Raw genomic sequence first — 25,950 nt, forward strand, 5'->3', positions numbered from 1 at the left:
GCCAGCAGGGCCGAGGAGATCCCCCAGCAAGGGCAGCTCTGGGAACCCAAACCCAGAGATCTCAAAGGTCAGAGTCCCCTTGGGATCCCAAATGTCACAGAGTCCCCTTGGGATCCCAAATGTCACATCGTCCCCTGAGGATCCCAAATGTCACATTGTCCCCCTCAGGATCCCAAAGGTCACAGAGTCCCCTTGGGATCCCAAATGTCACAGAGTCCCCTTTGGGATCCCAAATGTCACACTGTCCAACTCAGGATCCCAAAGGTCACAGTGTCCCCATCAGGATCCCAACTGTCACAGTGTCCCCACCAGGATCCCAAAGGTCACAGTGTCCCCCTCAGGACCCCAATTGTCACAGTGTCCCCCTCAGGATCCCAAAGGTCACATTGTCCCCCTCAGGATCCCAAAGGTCACAGAGTCCCCTTGGGATCCCAAATGTCACAGAGTCCCCTTTGGGATCCCAAATGTCACACTGTCCAACTCAGGATCCCAAAGGTCACAGTGTCCCCCTCAGGATCCCAAAGGTCACAGTGTCCCCATCAGGATCCCAACTGTCACAGTGTCCCCCTCAGGATCCCAAAGGTCACAGTGTCCCCATCAGGATCCCAACTGTCACAGTGTCCCCCTCAGGATCCCAAAGGTCACAGTGTCCCCATCAGGATGCCAATTGTCACATTGTCCCCCTCAGGACCCCAAAGGTCACATTGTCTCCCTCAGGACCCCAAAGGTCACAGTGTCCCCATCAGGATCCCAAAGGTCACAGTGTCCCCCTCAGGACCCCAATTGTCACAGTGTCCCCTGCAGGCTGGGGCTCCCATCACAAGAAGGTGTGAAGTGTTGTGAGGTTGACAATCCCACCAATGGATGCTGTCTCCCCAAGTCACACCATTTCCTTGTCCAGGGTCTCTTTGGATCCTTTGCTCCCAGACGTGTTGTCGTCGTTGGAGTAATTCCCTGAGTCTCGACTGCTCTCTTTGGAATGTTTGTAGTCTGTAAAATGGATTTGATTTCCCTCCTCTGTCACCATGGACTCAACCACACAGCAACTCTCCACAGGTTCCTCTGCAGCTGACATGTAAGGGCTGCTGAAGAGCTGTGCCCCAAACCCCTGAGGACAGAAGCACAGGGGAAAGAGATCATCATTCAGAAATAATAATGATATACTGATTTAAATAATTTAATATTTAACACCACAGTCACATAAATGGGATTTATCAGGTTCTTTACTGGCAGGCTAAGCACCACCAGTGCCAGGCTGGAGGCTGGACAAAGGTCTGGAGATAAACCACTGATAAAACCTCTAAAGTGAACCCTGGCTGACCCAGAACAGATAAATAACTTTTTTTTTTTTCATGATAATGAAAGTTCATTTTCCCAAAAAGAAGCTGAGTAATGACTGAGGAGTCAGAGCTCACCTCGATGTTCAGGGGGGGCTGGCAGGAGGGGAAGAACACATATTTGATTTTGTTGTAGGCTTGGTAAAACACAAAAACCAGAGAGGCAGCCACCAGCAGGACAACCAGCAGGGCACCCATGAAAATCCCAAAAATGACCAGAGGTAAAGGTGTACCTAAAATTGGGAATAAAAACCATTCAGAACCAGCAGAAATTACAGCAGAAAATCACAGAAATTACAACCCCAAATGTGCTGCAGAATTTATCAAATAATTCAACATTTCCACAGCACCAGGGAAAACTGATGCTGTGCCAGTATCTGAGATAAGTTTGCTTGAAGAAGCCATAAAATATTTTATAAAAACAAGAACACAGAATCACCAAGGTGGGAAAAGACCCCTGAGATAATTCAGTCCCAGCAGCAGCAGCTGGGGGTGCTCACCTGGAGAGGGACTGGGGACAAGGGACAGGACACAGGGAATGGCTCCAGAGTAGGGTTTGATGGGATTTTGGGAATCAGGAATTGTTCCCTGGATCCCTGGCAGTGCCCAAGGCCAGGCTGGACATTGGGACAGTGGGAGGTGTCCCTGCTATGGGGTAGGAATGAAATGATCTTCCCACCCAAACCATTCCATGACTCCATGATTATCTCAACAAAATGAGTTTGGTGATACTAAAATTATTGCACCAGCAATAACATCATCAGGTCTTAATGTATGATCAAAGGTTTTCACTCTGGGCTATAAAAACATGAGAAAGACAGGGCATGGTCTGCCTTGAAGGCACTGCTTGCATTCAAAGAGATCCATTAAAAAGCAGGATAAAGGGAAGAGTAACACCTAGGAAAATAGATTCAAATATTTATCTAATGCAGGTAAAAATTAGCATTTGATTCTTTTGAGGCTTGATAAGATACAGCAGTGAGGATCACAATAGAAATGAATCCTGAGTGTGAGCCAAGCACTGCTGTTATTACATTTTCTCAGCTTTAAGGCAGTGTAGTGGTTTGTAAAGATTTTTTGAAATTTTTACCTGCCCAAACCTGGGTAATTTTTTTTGTACCTTACAAGGATAATCCATGTCAGATTTTTACATTGATTACATTGTTACACCAATGAGAAAGTTTATGTGTTTCACTATTTAATTGTTCACTATTTAATTGTTTCACAACTTAATTGTTTCACCATTTCCAGTGTGAAAGAGAAGAAATGTGTGGGAGGAGCAGGAGTGGTCTAAAATTTTATTCTAAATATTTTTTTCTTGTACTTTCTAATAATAAAGTTTCTCTGTGCACCATTTTGAGTTAAGCTGATTTTGCCTTCCTCCTAATCCCATCTCACAAGAAAAAATTTAAAATTGATGAACCAAACCCACTACACTAAATTAGTTCATGAACTAAAACAAAAACAGGCAGTTGAAGAGTCAGAAATTTTCAGAGTGTTAATGAAATTTTATGTGGCCAATTATCTGGAGTGCAATCCCCCCACTCTCCCTTTGCACCAAGATGAGCTTTCAGCCCTAACAAATCTGATTTATCTCCTCACTCTGCAGTACAGGAGATTCATTCCCAGAAGGACTAAGGCAGTTTCAAGGATAAAACAGCCCTGAAAAGGTGGAATTTGGTGACTCCTTGCTCCCTCCCAAGATGCAGGACTGGGAAGTGAAGCTCTCTGCCCAGCCAGGTGCTGCCAGGAGCTTTGAGCTGTGAGCTGCCAGTGCAGGGGTAACAATTCCCCCTGCAGAGGGGAGGAACTGCCAGGTGTGCCCACCTGTGGATGGTTCAGACACCCCTTTAGGGCCCCCTTGGAACCTTCTCCAGAGATGAGAAATCCTTCCTTAGAATGACTCATGTCAGAGGAATGTTTACCCTCCCCCTCATAGACTCCCTGTTATCTTTTAGTTTCTATTGGCTTTTATTAAAACCTTAAGGTAATTGGATAGTTTTCAACTTATAATTTTACTGGTCACTTTTTGAGTCACCTTAACCCTATAAAACCCCCTTGATATCTATGGATTTGGATTTGCTGACAGACCCCTTCATAGAAATAAAGTTGTCTGCAGAATCTCTGCACAGCTCTCCCAGATCTCTTTTTCTCTTTGCTGGCTAAGAAAGTCTTGCAAGCAAAGATGAATCTCACACAAGAGCTGATTGTGCCCAGCAATGTGTGTTCTGTCCCCATGTGGGGCAGTGCCCCTGATCTCCTGGCACATATTCTCTGCTCATGGGCCATCTTTAAACCAGCTGGGCAATCATCTTTATCTCCCCACAGCCCGTCCTCCCTCCAGGAGATATCTCCTGTTCATGGCCACTGAGTCCCAGGGCATGGCTGAGAAAATTCCATCATCCCACTGGGAGATGCTCCAGCCAGGGCAGGAGCCAAGCCTTTCCTACCCAGAGAAAAACTGACATTTGGACACCAAGGAACCTTCTTCCCACTGCATTCCAGAGGAAAACCAGAGCCTTGCACATCATCCCTGGAGCTTCAGAGGAAACTGCCCCTTCTCCAGGAGCACTGCTCCAGCTGAGCCACATCTGCCCCTGCAGGAGGATGCAGCACCATGGAATGGGACTGTGCCACCACCCTGACTGACTGACTGTGCCAGCTTGGATTCTGACTCTGGCAGGGTTGGCATTGTTCTGTGTAATGCTGCATTGCTATTTGAATTGTCCTAGGAAAGAACTGTTATTGCTAATTCCCATCTCTTTACCTGAGAGCCCCTTAATTTCACAATTATAATAATTTGGGGGGAGGGGGTTTACATTGTCCATTTCAAAGAGAAGCTCCTGCCTTTCTTGGCAGATCCTGTCCCTCAAACCAGGGCAGTGGCAGCTGTGGCAGGGAGCCCCCAGCTCCTTCACCCACCTGCAGGGGTGTGGATGCACTGCTGCTGGCTGTAGGCACTGCTCTTGTTGTAGGCTATTGAGAAGGCCTGCACTTTGACACAGTACAGGCTGGAGGGGGACACATCAGACACTGTGGCTATGGTCTGCTTCACCTCCTTCTGCTGCACCACCTCCTGCCAAAAGAAAGAAGGAAAAAAAGAGGGATCAGATCACAGGGATATTCAACAGGTGGGAACTGCAGGCTCTGTGATTCTGGGAAATGTCAGACACTGCTGCAAGCCCAAAATCAGCAGGGCTGGAGAGACTTCCCAGCTCATCCAGTCCCACCAGCACCACCCCAAGGGCCACATCCAGAAGTCTCTGGAACACTTCCAGGAACTGCACCACCTCTCTGGGCACCCAGATTCAATAAAATAAAGAAACCACTCCCTCAGCTCCCAAGCAAAACTCAGCAAACACTTCCTGGGCAAGAACACTTCCAAGTTCCCTTCCTGATGCAGTATTTTTTCCTTCTCTTCTGCCCCCCTTTTACCAATTACTGTGAAATATTTTGCCCTAAAAATTATTTAAAGAACACACAAAGATCCAGTAAAGTAGGAGCTAAAAGCATGCAAGACTTCAGTGCTTGAGGAGCCTTTTCCAACACATTGCACACAGCCACACCCATGGAAATTAAGATCTTAATTCATCACTGGGAGATAAAAATCACAGTGATCAGATTTCTAAAACAGCTACATAAAAATCTCAACCACTGGGTGATAAAAGTCACAGTGGTCATGGTTTTGATAGACTCTTTCATTAAAAAAACAAAAAATTTGACTTTTTAAAAACTGATACACCATGAATGGGCCTCTTTTGGAAAGGAGCTCTTCAGGGAGAATGGAAACTCAGGATTTAAGTCAGAATCCATTTTATACTGTATTTAATTGGTTCACACCTTATCTGAGGAATTCTTCCAGTACAGGATCCTGTAGGACAAGTCATAGTGTTCCCTCATGACTTCACCCTCAGCTCCTCCTGGAGGAGAAATAAGGATGTGGAGCAAAGTGTCACTGAGGTCCAACCTCACACCAGGAGGGCCAATTCCATCTGAAAACAATAAAAGAAATCATTGAAATCCAACTGAAAAAATTGCAGCTAAAAACATTGCATCAAATAGTGTCAGTGAAATCCATGATAATTTTTAACAACAACAAAAAAAAGTTCAAAGTATAATTTAATAGCTCTATTCAGAATCTCAAATCCTGAGAAATATTTAAATTCTTTTCACTATATTCTTGGGAATATATCCCCAGCCTCCTGTCAGTTCATACAGACATTTGGCACGGGTTTGCTGAGCAAAGAACATTTCAGGAAACAATTTCCTTACTTGTTTTCAGAGGATCCACTTCAACCTCCCTGGACAAGCAGGATTTGTTGTGTCCCTGCCTGGCCTGCACCCGGAGATAAAAAAATGCAGTGGTGGCAATGCTGGTGAAGTTGCACTGGGTGTTGGTGATGTTCTCACACATGGGGACACTGAGCCACTTGTCTGAGTGATCATCATTGAGCTTCTTCAGGAACCCCCTGCAAGGGAGAATGTCAGAGTTTTGATGTGAGCTGTCAGAATTCCTAAAGAAAATCACGTTTGTTTGTGCTGCACTCGGCTCAGGTTTGGACAAAAAGGCCTCTAGTAATTTGAATTATTAAAAAAATAAAAAAAATCAGCATTTTAATGAGATATTTCTGAGTGGAACAATGAAGATAAAAGGAAATAGAAATCCAAGTCTCAGCAGAGAAAATGAAATGTGAGGTGGAGAGGTTCTGAAAATCCCAAGGAAAAGTTCTCACAGAGCTCCTGCAGCCCATTGGGCTCCTGTCAGACCAAAAGAATTCCCAAGGAATTCCAGGGGGATCCCTGCTCTTCAATGAGGTGCTGGCCACAATATCTATGAACAGCTGCAGATTGAGATACAGGTTTATAGAATTGCTTCTTAATGGGTTTTTTGGGTGTGATTCCATGGGGTTTTATGGGATGTGAGGGGGGGTTTTATGGCATTCCTTGTTTTTTGATGCAATATTATTTTTATCTGATTTTATGAATGTGATACAGTGTTTTTATCTGTGATATGATGGGGTTTGATGTGATACAGGGCTTATTTCAGGTGACATGAGGGGGATTTTGTGACTTGATGGGTTTATTTATGTGATACAACTTTTTTTGTGTGATACAAACTTTTTATGTGACACAACGTTTTCTATGTGACACAACCCTTTTATGTGATACAACCTTTTCATGTGATACAACCTTTTCATGTGATACAACTTTTTTAATGTGATACATTGTGGTTTTGATCTGCTACCTTGAGTTTTCTCTCCTATTTGGGTGTGACAGAAGAAATCCAAGCTGTTACAATTGAACCTCCACCACCTGTATTTTTGGTCACTTTTACTCATAAAATTTCTTCAAATTCAAAAAGCCACTGAGCAATTCAGATTCCCCAGCTTTAAAAATGTCCCTCAGCATTTAGAAGTTCCCTTCCACCAGGAGTTTAACACCCCCAAAAGCAGCCCAGTCCCCTGAAATTCCAGGCTCAGATGTTACATGGAATTCTTGAACAGCAATGTTCTGATTAACACAAAAGGCCAGCAAAAATTTCATTTTAACTTCTTTTAACAAGGAAATCCTTGCAGAACACAAGGAATGGGATTTCAGCTGGCAGGGATGGGAAGGGCTGAACTCACAAGAGGTACTGCACGTTGTAGGTCACATCCTGATTTCCCTGGTTATTCCAAAGCAGGTGGAAATTCATGTTCAAAGCCAGGACACTCAGGTTGGTGGCACACAGATCATCAACTGCTCAGGGGGAAAAGGAAACACAAAATGACCAAAAAAACTTCATGTGATAGATAAAGAATGGATATTTTTCATGTCAATAATGAAAACATGAAGATTAGCCATTATAAAGATTGCAAGGCACGTGTGTAAAGCAATCTATCAAGCTTTTAATTTAAAAATCAGCTAAAAGTTAATTTGGAAAAAAATTGAAGCACACAAATATTGAGAGGAACAGAAATAAACTGGTTAGGGACTAAAATGATTAGACAAATGTAACAAATACACATCTGTATTTATTATACATTTTTATTTTTTAAAAATTGTTTTATTGAAATATGAACATTATTAGTATTTCAATATTTTATTAAAATAATTAAAATAATTTAAACCTGCATGTATCAATTTTTGCAATATTAAGATACACATGCACTATTTTAACATTTTTAAATACACATGTATTTTAAATATTTTGTATTAAAATATAACTTTAAATATTTGTAATATCTAATTTAAATTGAATATTTTAATAATTTGTCTTAAGCTGCAATACAGTGTGTATTCTGTATGTATTCTATCAAAAGTCTGTTTTCTATCACCATCAAAAACCAGGTGGGTCAGTGATCCTTATCTCCAGGGAGATACCTCCTGTTAATGGGCAGCTGTTAAATCCAGGTACTCAATGTTCTTTATCTCCCCACAGCCCATCCTCCCTCCAGGAGATATCTCCTGTTCATGGCCACTGAGTCCCAGGGCATGGCTGAGAAAATTCCATCATCCCACTGGGAGATGCTCCAGCCAGGGCAGGAGCCAAGCCTTTCCTACCCAGAGAAAAACTGACATTTGGACACCAGGGAACCTTCTTCCCACTGCATTCCAGAGGAAAACCAGAGCCTTGCACATCATCCCTGGAGCTTCAGAGGAAACTGCCCCTTCTCCAGGAGCACTGCTCCAGCTGAGCCACATCTGCCCCTGCAGGAGGATGCAGCACCATGGAATGGGACTGTGCCACCACCCTGACTGACTGACTGTGCCAGCTTGGATTCTGACTCTGGCAGGGTTGGCATTGTTCTGTGTAATGCTGCATTGCTATTTGAATTGTCCTAGGAAAGAACTGTTATTGCTAATTCCCATCTCTTTGCCTGAGAGCTCCTTAATTTCAAAATGATAATAATTTGGAGAGAGGGGGTTTACATTCTCCATTTCCTGCCTTTCTCAGTAAACACCTGTCTTAAACCAAGAGATAATTACACATTTTAAAGACACTGATGTGTATTAATTTACATATTTTGTGTACAAAGTAATTTTCATTTACCATAAATTCCTTACATTTTGATGTACCATCAACTACTTATGATGTACCACCCATCCAATCTAATCTTTGACTTTCTACTGTTATTTTTTCCTAAAATAAACTTCTAAAAGCAACTGCACAGCACAGAAAATAATTTAATTTTCCACAACAAGGTGGCAAACAGGCTTTGAGGGGGCATTCAGCAGCTGTAACAATTAATTCACCAAGGGTTATATAAACCCAACATTTTTTTAATCTCAGCTCAACTTTCTGTGCATTCATTGGGTGCCAAGTATCCCAAAGTCTTTGGGGTTTTTTTCCTCCTGATTGAGACACTGATACAAAAATTAAGTTTTCCAAAACACACAAAGATATTTTTGTTCCAAATTAATGTCAAAATTCACCTCATGGCAAAAACCCTTTTGCATTATTAACACACTACCCTTGACATATTTTCTGTTGATTGAGAAGGGTAAATGTATGTAATATATATATTTTTTAATATCAAAATGAGGAGGAATTTGGTCCTTCTGCCTATTTCTGTTGCTTCACAATAACTGACTCTGTGCCAGTTGAATTCAAGCCATCACTTGCAGATAACCTGATTTCCTGGGTACCTTTCTGGGTGGTTTTCACACAGCTGATGGGGCTGAACCAGCCTTGCTTTCCATCCATGGGGAGATTTGCTTGAACTTTGAAGCAATAGGTGCTGTTTGGGGCAAGATCATCAATGGTGTCAACAGGAAAAACGTTTTTATTCTGGAGCTGGAAGAAACAAACACAAAGAGCCTGTGAGGAGAACTGTGCTTCCACAGGAATATTTTTAAATTACCATTTTACAGTTTCAGCCCATTTGTACAATACCCTACCTAAAATGTAAAACAGAGGAAGTAGGACAGTGTTTGAGCTGCAGAAATCCTGAAGGGAAGTTTCCAGTTTAGCTAGGAGGGAACATTTTGGGCTCCTTTGCCATGGAAGTGAGGAGGGATTTCAATTCCCAGGAATTCACCCCACAGATATTCCAAAATGAACCAGGACTTTCCCACCCCTCCAGCACCCACATCCTCTCTCTTCTGCCACCCCCCTGGTTTTGGTTTCCCACACTTGCTGGTGACTGATCACACACAACTTGCACTTATGGGCATTTGATGTGCAATCCCAAAATCCCAGAGCTGGGAAGAGCTCTCCAGGATCACCCAGTGCCACCCAGCACCAGCATCACCCCAAACCATCACCCCAAATCATCCCAAGGGCCGTGTCCAGACTCCTCTGGGACAATCCCAGTGACTCCAAACCTCCCTGGGCAGCTCCTTCCAGTGCCTGATCACTCTGGGATGGAAATTTTATTCTGTCTTTAATCTGAGCCTCCCCTGCTGCACCTTGAAGCTGTTCCCTCTTGTCCTTTCCTCATTCCTGTGTTTCCCCCTCCCTGCCCCTCCTGTCAGGGAGTTGTGCAGAGCCACAAGGTCCCCCCTGAGCCCCTTCCCAGCTCCCTCAGGAATTCTCCAAACCCTTCCCAGCTCTGTGCCCTGCCCTGGACACACTCCAGCCCCTCCAGGCCCTTTCTGTAGAGATGATTTTGATCTGCTCTCCCAAAAGAATGCAGATTGCCCTTCAATCCCTGCACTAATTTAGATGACACCCATTTCCCTAAAAAGGATAAAAAGGAAGAGTTTCTATCCTGCTTTTCACAGGAGAGCTCTGGGTGCTCTGCAGGACACACATAATGCCTTGGAAACCAGCTCACAATGACAACACCTCAAAAAAAATCCCTGGTTAAGGGCAATCCCAATAAAACAATTGTATATTAGGAACAAAATCATCCCACCAAGAAATAAAGCACCTCCTCCAATTTCAAACCATACAGGAGCAGCTACACAGTGACAAAACCAAACAATTCCATTTCAAAGTATAAATTAAAGTCCATCTCTGACAGGTCTGGTAAGGTTAAAAGCAAAAAAAGAAGTGCTCATACCTGAGCATGTGATGAGTTTTCCCAGAAGACCAGGTTATATTTAAAACTCAGATCATTGATCCACATTTTTTTGCTCTCATTTTCTTCTGGAGGAAAAACTTTAACTTTTACAACTCCATCTGTAGATTGCAATTCCAGTCTTGGTGGACCAATTTCAGCTGCAAATTTGGAAAGAAAAAGAAGTTAAACATGTCTACTTTGAGAAAATACACCTCAAAAGCAGTTTACAGTAATAAACCTGACATACAAACCTATTTAATTCTTTTGAATGATCACCTACAGGATTTTAAATTTTTATGACTGAGGCAGTTTCTAAAAGAAATTTATTCTAACAACCAAATACCATCACCTGGTTCTGAAAGCAGTTAAAATGAAATATTACCAGCAAGTGTTTTCCAAAAAGTCAGTATAAATTGTTCTAAAAACCTGCAAGACAAGAGACTTTGCTCAGTCTATTGAGCCCAACATCAAAGGAGGGCTTCAGTACCACACTGGAAGTGCTGAAAAGCCACAAACTTCCCAAAAAAAGATTCTTGGAGCAATCTGGTCTATGGAAGGGGATGGAATGGGATGGGCTTTAAGGTCCTTCCCAATTCAGACCATTTTGGGATTCTACAAGAATCTACTGTCCAAAAGGATTTTTCCAACAAATAATCTGGGAAAATACAGAATGACAGGAAATTCAGTCAGAAAATCAGCATCACCTGGAATCATTTTCCCTTTCCACATGACCTGCAGATGCCTGGTGTTATGTTCCTGTTGGGAAACCCACCCTGTCCTGCTGTACCAACAGGGGAAACCATTTGTGGGTTTTCTAAATCCTTAATTCCAGACTGCTTTAGGTTGGGAAGGACCTTAAAGCTCATCCCATCCCACCCTTGCCATGGCAGGAACACCTCCCACTGTCCCAGGCTGCTCCAGCCCCAATGTCTAACCTGGTGTTGGGCCCTGCCAGGGATCCAGGGACCAATTCCAAATTCCCAATATCCCATCAAACCCTACTCTGAAGCCATTCCCTGTGTCCTGTCCCTCCCTGCCTTGTCCCCAGTGCCTCTCCAGCTCTCCTGGATCCCTTCAGGCCCTGCCAGGAGCTTCTCCTGTCCAGGTAAGCACCCCCAGCTCTCCCAGCCTGGCTCCAGAGCTCTCCAGCCCTGCAGCAGCTCCCTGCCTGCTCTGGGCTCTCTCAGCAGCTCCAGCTCCTCCTGCTCTTGCTGTCCCAGGGCTGGAGGCTCTGTGGGTTGGGTCTCACCTGAAGCAGAATCCTGCCTGGGGTGCTAAAGGAAGCCAAGTGTCCCCCCAAACCCAGAGCTCGTACCGACGTACTCCGGCACCATCTCCAGGGTGTGTGACCACGGGGACACCAGGGGCCCTGCCTGAGCCCTCACGCGCACGTAGTAGGGGTCGTAGTACTCAGAGATGGCTGAGGAGATGTCACAGCCTGTGCCACACACAGCCTGGCACCCCGGCAGCTCCTGCCAGCCCGTGTCCTTCAGCTCAAACCTGGGGGCAGAAAGAGAGGGGATCAACAACAGCCCGGGGTAAACAACAGCCTGGGATATACAACAGCATGGGATCAACAACAGCCCGGGGTAAACAACAGCATGGGATCAACAACAGCCTGGGATATACAACAGCATGGGATCAACAACAGCCTGGGATATACAACAGCATGGGATCAACAACAGCCTGGGATATACAACAGCATGGGATCAACAACAGCCTGGGATATACAACAGCATGGGATCAACAACAGCCTGGGATATACAACAGCATGGGATCAACAACAGCCTGGGATATACAACAGCATGGGATCAACAACAGCCCGGGGTAAACAACAGCCTGGGATATACAACAGCATGGGATCAACAACAGCCTGGGGTAAACAACAGCATGGGATCAACAACAGCATGGGATCAACAACAGCATGGGATCAACAACAGCCCGGGGTAAACAACAGCATGGGATCAACAACAGCCCGGGGTAAACAACAGCCTGGGGTAAACAACAGCATGGGATCAACAACAGCATGGGATCAACAACAGCCCGGGGTAAACAACAGCCTGGGATATACAACAGCATGGGATCAACAACAGCCCGGGGTAAACAACAGCATGGGATCAACAACAGCATGGGATCAACAACAGCCTGGGATATACAACAGCATGGGATCAACAACAGCCCGGGGTAAACAACAGCCTGGGATATACAACAGCATGGGATCAACAACAGCCCGGGGTAAACAACAGCATGGGATCAACAACAGCATGGGATCAACAACAGCATGGGATCAACAACAGCCTGGGATATACAACAGCATGGGATCAACAACAGCCCGGGGTAAACAACAGCATGGGATCAACAACAGCATGGGATCAACAACAGCATGGGATCAACAACAGCCCGGGGTAAACAACAGCATGGGATCAACAACAGCATGGGATCAACAACAGCATGGGATCAACAACAGCATGGGATCAACAACAGCCTGGGATATACAACAGCATGGGATCAACAACAGCCCGGGGTAAACAACAGCATGGGATCAACAACAGCATGGGATCAACAACAGCCCGGGGTAAACAACAGCATGGGATCAACAACAGCATGGGATCAACAACAGCATGGGATCAACAACAGCATGGGATCAACAACAGCCTGGGATATACAACAGCATGGGATCAACAACAGCCCGGGGTAAACAACAGCCCGGGGTAAACAACAGCATGGGATCAACAACAGCCTGGGATATACAACAGCATGGGATCAACAACAGCCTGGGATATACAACAGCATGGGATCAACAACAGCCTGGGATATACAACAGCATGGGATCAACAACAGCCCGGGGTGAACAACAGCATGGGATATACAACAGCATGGGATCAACAACAGCCCGGGGTAAACAACAGCATGGGATCAACAACAGCATGGGATCAACAACAGCCCGGGGTAAACAACAGCATGGGATCAACAACAGCCTGGGATATACAACAGCATGGGATCAACAACAGCATGGGATCAACAACAGCATGGGATCAACAACAGCATGGGATCAACAACAGCATGGGATCAAGAACAGCCCGGGGTAAACAACAGCATGGGATCAACAACAGCATGGAATCAACAACAGCATGGAATCAACAACAGCCCGGGGTAAACAACAGCATGGGATCAACAACAGCCCGGGGTAAACAACACCCCTGGGATACACAGCAGCTCCGGGTAAACAACAGCCTGGGATATACAACACCCCTGGGATAAACAATAGCCCAGGGTAAACAACAGCCTGGGATATACAACACCCCTGGGATAAACAACACCCCTGGGATACACAGCAGCTCTGGGTAAACAACAGCCTGGGATATACAACACCCCTGGGATAAACAATAGCCCAGGGTAAACAACAGCCTGGGATATGAAATACCCTGGGATAAACAACATCTCTGGGATAAACAACACCCCTGGGATATACAACAGCCTGGGATATACAACACCCCTGGGATAAACAACACCCCCTTGGGATATACAACAACCTGGGATAAACAACACCCCTGGGATAAACAATAGCTCAGGGTAAACAATAGCCCAGGGTAAACAATAGCCCAGGGTAAACAATACCTCTGGGATATACAACAGCATGGGATAAACAATATCCTGGGATAAACCACACCCCTGTGTTATGGGCTGATATTTGGACTGGCTCCTCTCCTTGCTTCCCCGGTGCAGTTGCCGGTCCCTCCCTCGGATGGTTTTATCTAGGCTGGTGTTTTCCGGCTCTCGCTCTCTTGCTGCGCTTCGGTTGTGGGCTGTGTCTTGCTCTCTGCCGTCTGCTCAGCTGTAACCCCCTCCCCTGGCTGCTTTGGCCGTTTTTTTCCCTTTTCCCCCAGCTGTTTTGTCTGTGCCCCTGTGTTGGCTTGTCTTGGGTTTGCTTTTGCTTGTCTTGGGCTCGCTTTAGCTTGTCTTGGGCTTTCTTTGGCCTGCTCCTGGCTGCCCCTCTCCCTCTCTCCCTTCTCCCTGCTCCAGGGATTTGCACCGACTCAGGAGGACAAGGATCTGGACTTCGGGGGCCGCTGCTGGAGGTCGGCTTGGGAGGCTCTGCCGCTCTCCCCGGCGAGGACCGGCTAAGTTCGTCTCATCTGGGTTTGGGTTGGGGAGTGTTTCTTTTGTATTTTTGTTAATAAAAAAGTTTTTTCCATTTTCACCTGAAGAACAATTCTTTCTGAGCTCAGTGAAGGAAGGAATTGTGAAAAAGAAAAGGTGGGGGGGGGCCCTTTGGAGCTCTTTTTCCCCAAATTTATCCTAAACTTGGACACCCTGGGATATACAACACCCTGGGATAAACGACACCCCTGGGATATACAACACCTCTGGGATACACAACAGCATGGGATAAACAATATCCTGGGATAAACCACACCCCTGGGATATAAAACACTCTTGGGATAAACAACAGCCCTGGGATAAAGAACAACCCTGGGATACACAACAGCCCAGGGGGAAAAACAACAGTCCAGGGGGACAAACAACAGCTCCAGGATCTACAGCCCGGGATCAATACTCTGGGGTACATAAAAGTCCAGGATCAGCACCCTGGGATAAACAACACCCCAGGAATAAACAACAGCCCCAAGATAAACAACAGCCCAGGATTAAGAACACTCTGGGATAATCAATACCCTGGGAGCAACAAGACTCACTCTTTAAAATTTTTACAAGTTTAATAAGGGATAGAAGGTGCAGTTTTCAGCCCTGGGGTGCTTGTCAAACTCAGAAAGCACACCTTGAACTATAACAAGTCTTATTATGTAGTCTCACTGCAATGCTCAAATGCATATTCATGAAGGTTACATATATTCTAACATTCCTTTTAGCTTACAGATCCCAGGAATTCTTTTTCTTATTTGGACCCCTGACCCCATCTTCTCAGAGCATGTGCCACAATGCAGATGTGATTTTGAGTCTTGTATTTTGTTTCCTCACAAGGCCCCCTGCTCTGGGTTTGACAGTTATTGATAGCTGAGGGTCAGGAGTGGATCCCTCCTTGTGATTTGGGTGTTATTTGTCTGGTTCTTTTCAATGTTATCATACAGATATTACAGCTATCTTTACCAGTACTTTCAATCAACATTAGCTATTACACTATTGTCAGTCAGTTAGCATAAGTTATTATTTCACAACTACAATTACTTCTGCTAAAGTTAATATTATAATACACAGGACATATCTTCTAATTTAATACTTTGCCAAAGCCTAAACTATGATATATATTTATCACACTAAGATATACAATCTACACAGGGATTAGGGTGTTAACTGACAAATTATACTGAATCGAAAGCAGTCAAAAAGAGATTACAAATGTACCATATCAAAATAATTTACAAAAGCCAATAATAGTGAAAGACAATAACTACATAGTTATTTATAATAAACCCCAAGGATAAAGAGCCCCAGGATAAATCCAAGCCCCAGCTAAAGCCCTGAAATTATTCTTCTATTCTTCTTAACTTTAATAAATATCATCCCTTTCCATGCTGCTTTATTACCAGTGCAATCAGTGTTATCCCACAACTGCCAGAACACAGAATTACATCCTCAGGATTATTGCATTTCCTAGCCAGGCAAAGATTTTATAATTCATGGGGAGAAATTTTAAAGTCTTGGCAAAAGTGGTTAAAAGGAGCATAAAACCAGCAGAACTTCACTAATTATAACATAAGCCAGGAATGCAAATTAAGGGAAAATAAAAACATAGAGGTGAAAAGCAGAGCTCAGCAATAATCAGGTTTTCAGCAGATCTTTTTAAATCAATACACAACCACAACTCAGTAAAGAAAGATTTATAGAGACATTTAAAATGTCCTGGCCAAAAAAAAAGGAGGCACAGATGTGAAACAGTAATTGCTTATCCTCAACTCCTACCTTGTCTTTCAGACAAGTCTGACATTTAAAAAAATGAATCTACTTTCAAAGCAGCTGTTCTCATCTACAGAGAGCTATTTTTTAAAAATTCAAAATCACAGAATCCCAGAATGGTTTGGGTGGGACCTTAAAGCCCATCCCATTCCACCCCTGCCATGGGCAGGGAATCTTCCACAATCCCAGGAAGTTGCTCAGAATTTTAGTAATTTTATCTCAGAAATGTTTTTCAATATTTACTTGTCAGGAAAGTGCCACAAAATGCCTGTGCTAATGCGTGCAAAAGAGCTGGGATATAAAACAACTGAAGGAAACCAAGCAAATATTGAAGAACAAACCTTAAATTGTTTCATCTGGGCATTAAACTTGCAGCTGAGAAATGCAGGCTAACGAACTCTGAAAAATTAGTTGAAAGTAATACTGAAAATTCCTTCAGATCCTCTGTGTGTGGCTACAACTACAGAAACCAAACAAACCAGAGAATACAGAAGTCTAAATTCCACTGCTAAGTGTGCCAATAAATCTTGTGCAAGAACCCTTCTGGTGATTCAGCATCAGCAGCAAACTCAGCATTTCTTGTGAGATATATAATGAGATTTTTCACAGGAACAGACAAACTCAGGCCAGCACCAGGAACCCTCCCCATCCCAAAAATTCATCTTCCCACCCTCCCCTTCCTGGATTTGCCTGTTGTCTAGGGTTGCAATGCAGGATGTAACCAGAAATGTGTATTTTATCATCATCTCTTAAAACCAGGTAGTGCAGTGTTATCTTTTCCACCATCCATCCTTCCTCCAGGAGATATCTCCTGTTAATGGGCTATTTTTATTTTCCTACTAAAGAACTGTTAATTCCTATTCCCATATATTTGCCTGAGAGCCCCTTAATTACAAAATTATCATAATCTGGAGGGAGGGGGTTTACACTGTCTATTTAAAGAGAGACTCCTGCCTTTCTTAACAAACACCTGTCTTTCAAACCAAGACAAGGGGAGGTATATCCTGCAAATGGGCCACCTTTAAAAACCAGGTAATCAATGTTCTTTATCTTCCCACAGCCCATCCTCCCTCCAGGAGATATCTCCTCTTCATGGCCACTGAGTCCCAGGGCATGGCTGAGAAAATTCCATCATCCCACTGGGAGATGCTCCAGCCAGGGCAGGAGCCAAGCCTTTCCTACCCAGAGAAAAACTGACATTTGGACACCAAGGAACCTTCTTCCCACTGCATTCCAGAGGAAAACCAGAGCCTTGCACATCATCCCTGGAGCTTCAGAGGAAACTGCCCCTTCTCCAGGAGCACTGCTCCAGCTGAGCCACATCTGCCCCTGCAGGAGGATGCAGCACCATGGAATGGGACTGTGCCACCACCCTGACTGACTGACTGTGCCAGCTTGGATTCTGACTCTGGCAGGGTTGGGATTGTTCTGTGTAATGCTGCATTGCTATTTGAATTGTCCTAGGAAAGAACTGTTATTCCTCATTCCCATCTCTTTGCCTGAGAGCCCCTTAATTTCAAAATGATAATAATCTGGAGGGAGAGGGCTCCCATTTTCCATCTCAGCAGACCCCTGTGTTCCCAAGCAGGTGCCACTCACCACTGGAACTGTGCTGAAAAGGTCACGTTGGGATGGCTGCCACTGTAATTCCAGCTCAGAGTGAAGTTGGTGTTCACTGCCTGCACCTGCACATTCTCTGGGCTCAGCAGGCTGCTCTGGCCTAGGGGAAACAGGCAGGAAAATGAAATTAAATAATACAACAGAAGTATTATATCATGAATATTACCAAATGGATTAAAAAGGAAAGAAAATATTAAGATAAATTTAAAAGAAAATGTTACAATGTAAAGAAATGTTTAAGATAGAATTAAAAGTAAATATTAAAAATTTAAAGTAAATATTAAAATAGCATAAAGTATTATAATAAAAAGCAAATAAAATAATAGGATAAAGTTTAAGTGAAATATTATATATTTAAAATTTATACAATAAAATTATGAAAAATTGGGATTAAATTAAAATAAAATATCAAAATAAAATAATATTAAAATAAAATATTAAAATAAAATTTTCTAATATTATAATAAAAATAAAATATTAAAATAAAATATTGAAATAAAATAAGATAAAATATAAATAAAAATAAAATAAATTTAAAATATCAAAATATTAAAATTTAAAAATTAATTATTAAAATAAAATATAATATTAAAATTAAATATTACAATGAAATATTAAAATAAAAACAAATAAAACAGTAGGATAACATTAAAATATTAAATATTAGGATATAATTAAAATTAAATATTACAATAAAATATTACAATAAAAAACAAATAAAATAGTAGGATAACATTAAACTAAAATGTTAACTATTAGGATAAAATTAAAATTAAATATTATAATAAAAACAAATAAAATATTAGCATAAAATTAAAGAAAAAAATTACAATAAAATAAAATTAAAATTATTAAATACAGTAATAATAAAAATAAATACAATAATAATTAAAACCTATTAAAATAAAACAGATATAAAATTAAAATAGAAAAAATAAAATTAGTAAAAATATTTAAATAAGAAAAATACAATAAAATATTAAAACTCAAATATGATCAAAATTAAAATAAAATATAAACCAAAATAAAAATTAAATAAAATAAAATGCACCTCTTGGCTTTGACTTCCTATTTTATCTGTTTCAGTTTTATCTGAAGGAATTTATTAATTACTTCCCAATGGTTACAGTTTCTCAGCTATATCTGAAATTGCTGGTTTTGATCAGTCTGATATTTGATTGCAGAAAGAGGAAATTAAATTTCAGCTGGGCAGTCTCTGCACAGTATTATCCTGACTCTTATAGAGGCTCTTCACTGCAAATATAATTTATTTTTCTACACAAGTTCCCCTTCTAAAAAGAGAAAAGCAGACTGACTGAATTCTGCAAAATCCTTTCTGGGATTTTGGGCAATAACTCCTGAAAGCACAAAAACATGAAAGGCAAATAATTCAATAAAACCTTGTGGCTCCCATTACAGAATTTATTCCCACAAGGCAGGAATTTGTTGTTCTTCTGACAGACTAAGACAAACCCAGAGAATTCCAAAGGACATTTGCTCAGAACACATGAAAACAAAGAAAAAAAACCATCTTTTTTTCCAGCTATTTATCCAACAGTTGGCTACAATTCAGCCAAAAACCTTGTGATAACAAGAGCCCCACAGACCCCAGCTGATAAAAACACAACTACATCTCAATTATTACAGTATTACTGCTTGCCCTGAGTAGAAATTCAAATATTTGGTGTATCCTTGCCATCTTTTGAAATCTTTGATTTATACAGAGCATGAGGCTTCCCAAAGTCAGACCCCAGCAGGTCAGATGGGAAAAGGGAGCAGGAGAAAATCCTGCCCAGACTCACATTCCAAGAACAAGAACAGGGTGGCAGAAAACACCCAGCCTGTGTTTTAAACCTGTGTTTTGTGGGAAATAACCCAGGAAAAATGATCTTCACAACCCACAAGCAAGAGAAAGCTGTAATTTTTTTAAACAATTCTTTAAGTATGCCTTTCAAGCCAAATTTCCAGTTTCCTGCAGGGGTTTTATTGTTCTCTTCTGTCTTCCTTCCAAATGGTTCAACTCGCTTGAAGCAGAAAAAAAAAAAACCAAAACCAACAATAAAGTGGCTGAGATTATTAATGGAAGTCTAATTTATATGAGACATGATCTAATATTTTCCTTCTAATTAGCACTGCTATGTCCTGATACTTTTGGGGCCTTCTAAAACCACCCAACAAAACAATGCTGTGCAATTTATGTGTAGAAGTTTTATTTCTTGCAGGGCTGATATTTTAACCCTCCTCTCTCTGCCCTGCACATTTTCCTGTTCAACACCCTTGCAGTTGTTTCCTGGAGTGTGGATCCATTTTTCTCAGATACTCCTGGATCCTCAGACACAAAATGTGATCCAGTCTCTCACATATTCCCCTATTTCCAAAGAGTTTTGTGGTTGTTTCCCTAAATTAATTCCACAAATCATTAATTTCCCAACGAACAGCTATGCAGGAAAGAAGGAGCAAACTCAGTGATGTTTAATCAGCAGAGCCATTTTGTGGTGACTCAAAATACAGAGAAAAACCTAAAAATCAAGACTTCTTCCTGAAGCCAGACATTTAAAACTAATTCCTGTTTGTAGACTTGAGCATGATGACACTTTGGTTCTGAGAAACCATTATAAGGGATTAGACTTCCGTGGAAAGAAGAGATTAAAAACCAGAAATGCTTTTAGCACGTCTGCCTGCATCTTTCCCCTGCCAAATTCCAATAAACTAAACCAACCCAAACTGTTCTAATGCAGAAAAATCGCTGCTTCATTCATTCATGTTGAGCAATACTGTCAGTAAGTGATAGTTGAGAATAATAATGATTATATAACAAAATCTATTCAGCAACAGAAGAAAGCAAGAAATGGCAACACAGCAAAGCCCAGTGTCAGGGGAAAGCCCAGGAAGAGCACATGATGCTCGATGCTTACGACATCCCTGGGCACAGGAAGCAGTGGAAAATTACAGTCAATATTTCAGCAGAAGAAGGAAGAGGAGCCCCTCACATGTGACACCAGGAAAGGCTCTGGAGAACCCGGGAGAGGCAGAGCCTGACCCTGGAGCAGCAGCACAGGGGAAGGGACAGGTCACTGAGCAGAGCTGGGACTGGAATTCCAGGTTACAATCACCCACTGCTTTGGATCTCCCAGCCCCAGTGTCCAGCCTGGCCTTGGGCACTGCCAGGGATCCAGGGGCAGCCACAGCTGTGCCAGCCCTGCCCACCCTGCCAGGAACAATTCCTGCCCAAATCCCACCCAGCCCTGCCCACCCTGCCAGGAACAATTCCTAATTCCCAATTCCCACCCAGCCCTGCCCTCTGGCAGTCTAAAACCACTGCCCTGCTGCTGTCCCTCTCTGCCCGTACAAACAGCCTCTCCGTCCTCCTTTGTAATGCTTCACCCTATTTCCTTTTTGAGCAACAGGGTTTGGGCAATAGTTGTGGGTTTTTTGCTGTGTAAGGACAAAAGACGAGGCTCAAGCTCCTGCCCTTCGAGCCAAAACCCCCATCCTGCCATTCTACCTCTTATTTCCTCATTTATCCTTTAGGCTCTGCCAGACTGCGACTCCCAAGCCAAACAACGGGAATCCAAAGCTGTTTCTCGCTGCAATCACCGGGAACGGGAGGGACCGAGGGGAGGAGAGGGACTGTGCACAGGGGATGGGGAGACAGCACACAGGGAATGGCTCCCGCTGCCAGAGGATGGGATTTTGGGCAGGAATTGCTCCTGGCAGAGTGCCCAGAGCAGCTGTGGCTGCCCCTGGATCCCTGGCAGTGCCCAAGGCCAGGCTGGACACTGGGCTGGAGCAATGGGACAGTGGGAGCTGTCCCTGCCATGGCTGGGATTGGATTTAAGGTCCTTCCAACCCAAACCCTGCTGTGATTCCACGACAACCCTGGAAATAGGACAGATCTCACCGACACCGTTATCCCGCCCCGCATCCCTGCGGAGCTCCGGGACCGCAGCGGGACCCGCGCCCCCTCTCCCCCCTCGGGCCCGGCGAGGGGGACCCGGCCCGGCCCCGCTCCCTGAGGGCTCCGGGACCCACCTGCGCAGGGCAGCGGCACCGCCACCAGGAGCAGGGGCAGCACGGCGGCCAGCCAGCGCCCGCCCGGCCCCCACAGCCGCCGCCGCCGCACCTCCGTCCATCCATCCCCGGGCTCCTCCGTCCATCCATCCCCGGGCTCCTCAGGCTCCTCCGTCCATCCATCCCCCGGCCCCGCCGCCGCTCCAGCCCCCGGCTCCGCCATGCAGGGCAGCGCTGCCGGAAGCTCCGGCGGCGGCGCCTGCGCGCGAGCGGCCCGGGCGATGAGGGAGCGGGTGAGGGAGCCGTGAGGGCGGTGTCAGCCTGTGTGAGGGCAGGGTCAGGGCTCTGTCAGGGCTGTTTCATGGCTGTGTCAGGGCTGGGTTTGGGCTGTATTAGGGCTGTATCCCGGCGGTGTGAGGGTTGTGTCGGAGCTGTGTGAGGGCTGTATCTGAGCAGTGCCAGGGCTGTGTGAGGGCTGTTTCATGGCTGTGTCAGGGCTGTATCCCGGCGGTGTGAGGGGGATCCGTGAGGGATCCGTGAGGGCTGTGTGAGGGCAGGGTCAGAGTTGTGTCAGGGCTGTATCAGGACTGTATCGGGGCTGTGACAGGGCTATGTCCGGGCTGTGTTTGGGCTGTATCAGGACTGTATCGGGGCTGTTTTGGGGCTGTTTCAGGGCTGTATCAGGGCTGTTTCATGGCTGTATCAGGGCTGTTTCGGGGCTGTTTCAGGGCTGTATCAGGGCTGTTTCATGGCTGTATCAAGGCTGTATCTGTGCTGTTTCATGGCTGTATCCCGGCGGTGTGAGGGTCGGTGTGAGGGGAATCGTGAGGGATCCGTGAGGGCTGTGTCAGGGCAGTGTCAGGCTGTGTGAGGGCAGTGTCTGGACTGTGTCTGGGCTGTACCCGGGCTGTGTCAAGGCTGAGTGAGGACTGTGTTACGGTTGTTATTAGGGTTGTATCAGGGCTGTGTTTGGGCTGTATCAAGGCTGTATCCCGGCGGTGTGAGGGTTGTGTCGGAGCTGTGTGGCGGCTGTATCAGAACACCGTCAGGGCTGTTTCATGTCTGTGTCAGGGCTGTTCATGGCTGTATCAGGGCTGTGTTTGGGCTGTATCAGGGCTGTATCCCGGCAGTGTGAGGGTTGTGTCGGAGCTGTGTATCAGAGCACTGTCAGGGCTGTATCCAGCCTGTGTCAGGGCTCTGTGAGGGCGCTGTGAGAGGTGTATCAGGGCTGTGTGAGAGCTGTATCAGAGCACTGTCAGGGCTGTTCATGGCTGTGTCAGGGCTGTATCGGGGCTGTGTCCGGGTAGTGTGAGGGTTGTGTCTGGGGTGTATCCGCGCTGTGTCAAGGCTGAGTGAGGGCTGTGTTACGGTTGTTATTAGGGTTGTATCAGGGCTGTGTTTGGGCTGTGTTTGGGCTGTATCAGGGCTGTTTCATGGCTGTATCAGGACTGTATCGGGGCTGTGTTTGGGCTGTATCAGGGCTGTATCGGGGCTGTTTCATGGCTGTCTCATTGCTATTTCATGGCTATTTCATGCCTGTTTCATGGCTCTTTCATGGCTATTTCATGGCTGTTTCATGCCTGTTTCATGGCTATTTCATGGCTATTTCATGCCTGTTTCATGGCTATTTCATGCCTGTTTCATGGCTATTTCATGGCTATTTCATGCCTGTTTCATGGCTGTTTCATGGCTATTTCATGCCTGTTTCATAGCTGTTTCTTGGCTATTTCATGCCTGTTTCATGCCTGTTTCATGCCTGTTTCTTGGCTATTTCATGCCTGTTTCATAGCTGTTTCATGGCTATTTCATGGCTGTTTCATGGCTATTTCATGGCTGTTTCATGGCTATTTCATGGCTGTTTCATGGCTATTTCATGGCTGTTTCATGGCTATTTCCTGGCTGTTTCATGGCTGTTTCATGCCTGTTTCATGCCTGTTTCATGGCTGTTTCATGGTTATTTCATGCCTGTTTCATGGCTGTTTCATGCCTGTTTCTTGGCTATTTCATGGCTGTTTCATGGCTGTTTCATGGCAGTATCAGGGTGCTCTGAGGGCAGTGTCGGGACCCGTCCAGCCCTCCTGGAGCTGGCAGTGCCACCCCAGCCCATGGCAGGTGTCACTGTCACAGCTTATCCCGAGCCCTGGGCACAACCCCAGGGACACGGAGCTGCTGCAGGGCTGGAGAGCTCTGGAGCCTGGGACACCTGGGGGTGCTCACCTGGGCAGGAGGAGCTGCAGGGAGAGCTCAGAGCCCCTGGAGGGATCCAGGAGAGCTGGAGAGGGACTGGGGACAAGGGACAGGACACAGGGAATGGTTCAGAGTAGGGTTTGATGGGATATTGGGAATCGGGAATTGTTCCCTGGATCCCTGGCAGTGCCCAAGGCCAGGCTGGACACTGGGACAGTGGGAGGTGTCCCTGCCATGGCTGGGGTGGCACTGGGTGGGATTTAAGGTCTCTCCCAACCCAAACCAGTCTGGGATTCTGCGATTGTCTGGGGAGGGAGAAATCTCTCTTTAGCACAGTTTGTCCATTCCTCAAATGTTCCATTGAGTGCTGCAGTGACCATTAAATGCAGTGTGAACGTTACAGCCTCTGAACTCGGGCTGGGGCTCAGCTCCCTTTTGCCAGCCACAAGTTCTGATCACAAGATTTAAGAGCTCCTCTTCTCTTTTTTTGTTTCATATTTTCCATGGGCCTGCCCAGCTGCAGGCTTGGATGTCAAGCCAGGTGTTCACCTTTCACTTCCCACCCCCTCAAACACAAACTCTCAGTGGGCAGAGCTGTGTTTTCAGAGGGGAGGATTTGAAACTCTGGTGGGCAAAGGTCTGTGGCCTCAACATCCTGGCTGTTACAAACAGGACAGGCTTTGCTGCTCGGGGACACCACAGACAGACTTTTGGATAAAAATGTTCCTGGCTGCTGCCTCTTGTGCCATGGGGTGCTGCACCTACCCTGAGCACATCTGCTGATCTCAGGGTCCCAGAATTCCAGAATGCCAGGATGGCTGAGGCTGGAGGGAGCACAGTGGTGACCTGGTGTCACCTCTGGGTCACAGCATTGTGGAGATTTGGATCATCCCCAGGGAGACTCCAGCCCCTCTCTGGTCCCTGGCCAGGGCAGTTGTGCCTCCTGTGCAGGGGAATTGCTGGGCTCAGCCCCTGGGCAATGGGACAGTGGGATGGAGCAGAGCCTGGGACTGCTCACAGGGACAGACAGACAGGGACAGATAGACAGGGACACACAGGGACACACAGGGACAGACAGACAGGGTCAGATAGACAGGGACAGACAGGGACACACAGACAGGGACACACAGACAGGGACACTCAGGGACACACAGGAACACTCAAGGACATCCAGGGACAGCCAGGGACAGCCAGGAGCAGCCAGGGACACTCAGGGACACTCAGTGACACCCAGTGACACCCAGGGACACCCAGGGACACTCAGGAACACTCAAGGACAGCCAGGGACACCCAGGGCCAGCCAGGGAGACTCAGGGACACTCGGGGCCAGCCAGGGCAGCCCGGGCTGGGGCTCCTCTCCAGGCTGAGCCCCCGCAGCCCCCGCAGCTCCCGCAGCCCCCGCAGCTCCCGCAGCCCCCGCAGCTCCCGCAGCTCCCGCAGCCCCCGCGGCCCCCGCAGCCCCCGCAGCTCCCGCAGCTCCCGCAGCCCCCGCGGCCCCCGCAGCCCCCGCAGCTCCCGCAGCTCCCGCAGCCCCCGCGGCCCCCGCGGCCCCCGCAGCTCCCGCAGCCCCCGCAGCCCCCGCAGCCCCCGCGGCTCCCGCAGCTCCCGCAGCTCCCGCAGCCCCCGCAGCCCCCGCGGCCCCCGCAGCTCCCGCAGCCCCCGCAGCCCCCGCAGCTCCCGCAGCCCCCGCAGCTCCCGCAGCTCCCGCGGCTCCTCCTGCCCGGCGATGCTGCAGCCCCGGCTTTGCTGAGCCTGCAGCTCAGTCCTGGCTGTCCCTGCGCCAGCGTCGCTGCTGAGCCCGGGCCGTGCTCGCCTCCTGCCCGGGCCGATAAGGAAATGTGATTATGGCGAGTTTTATGTAACCACACCTCGGGGTAACCACCGTGCCACGC

The 25,950-nt window shown here is 45.9% G+C and overlaps 2 protein-coding genes across 3 annotated transcripts in view; both read right to left on the reverse strand.

Moving 5' to 3' along the window:
- Positions 1 to 25,950, reverse strand: part of IFNAR2 (interferon alpha and beta receptor subunit 2) — an 844,054-nt gene that overhangs the window by 788,402 nt on the left and 29,702 nt on the right. The window lies entirely within an intron of this gene.
- On the reverse strand, positions 873 to 22,109 carry IFNAR1 (interferon alpha and beta receptor subunit 1). Its single transcript, XM_079313134.1, has 11 exons — positions 21,893 to 22,109; positions 17,840 to 17,960; positions 11,640 to 11,824; positions 10,325 to 10,482; positions 8,967 to 9,114; positions 6,965 to 7,079; positions 5,610 to 5,806; positions 5,178 to 5,329; positions 4,260 to 4,413; positions 1,416 to 1,570; positions 873 to 1,108 (listed from the first exon to the last, which is right to left on the reverse strand). The coding sequence occupies exons 1-11, from the start codon at positions 22,092 to 22,094 to the stop codon at positions 881 to 883; spliced, it is 1,815 nt and encodes a 604-aa protein (XP_079169260.1). The 5' UTR covers positions 22,095 to 22,109; the 3' UTR covers positions 873 to 880.

Source organism: Erithacus rubecula (genome assembly GCF_903797595.1).
Source record: "Erithacus rubecula genome assembly, chromosome: 1".
Taxonomy (NCBI): Eukaryota; Metazoa; Chordata; class Aves; order Passeriformes; family Muscicapidae; genus Erithacus; species Erithacus rubecula.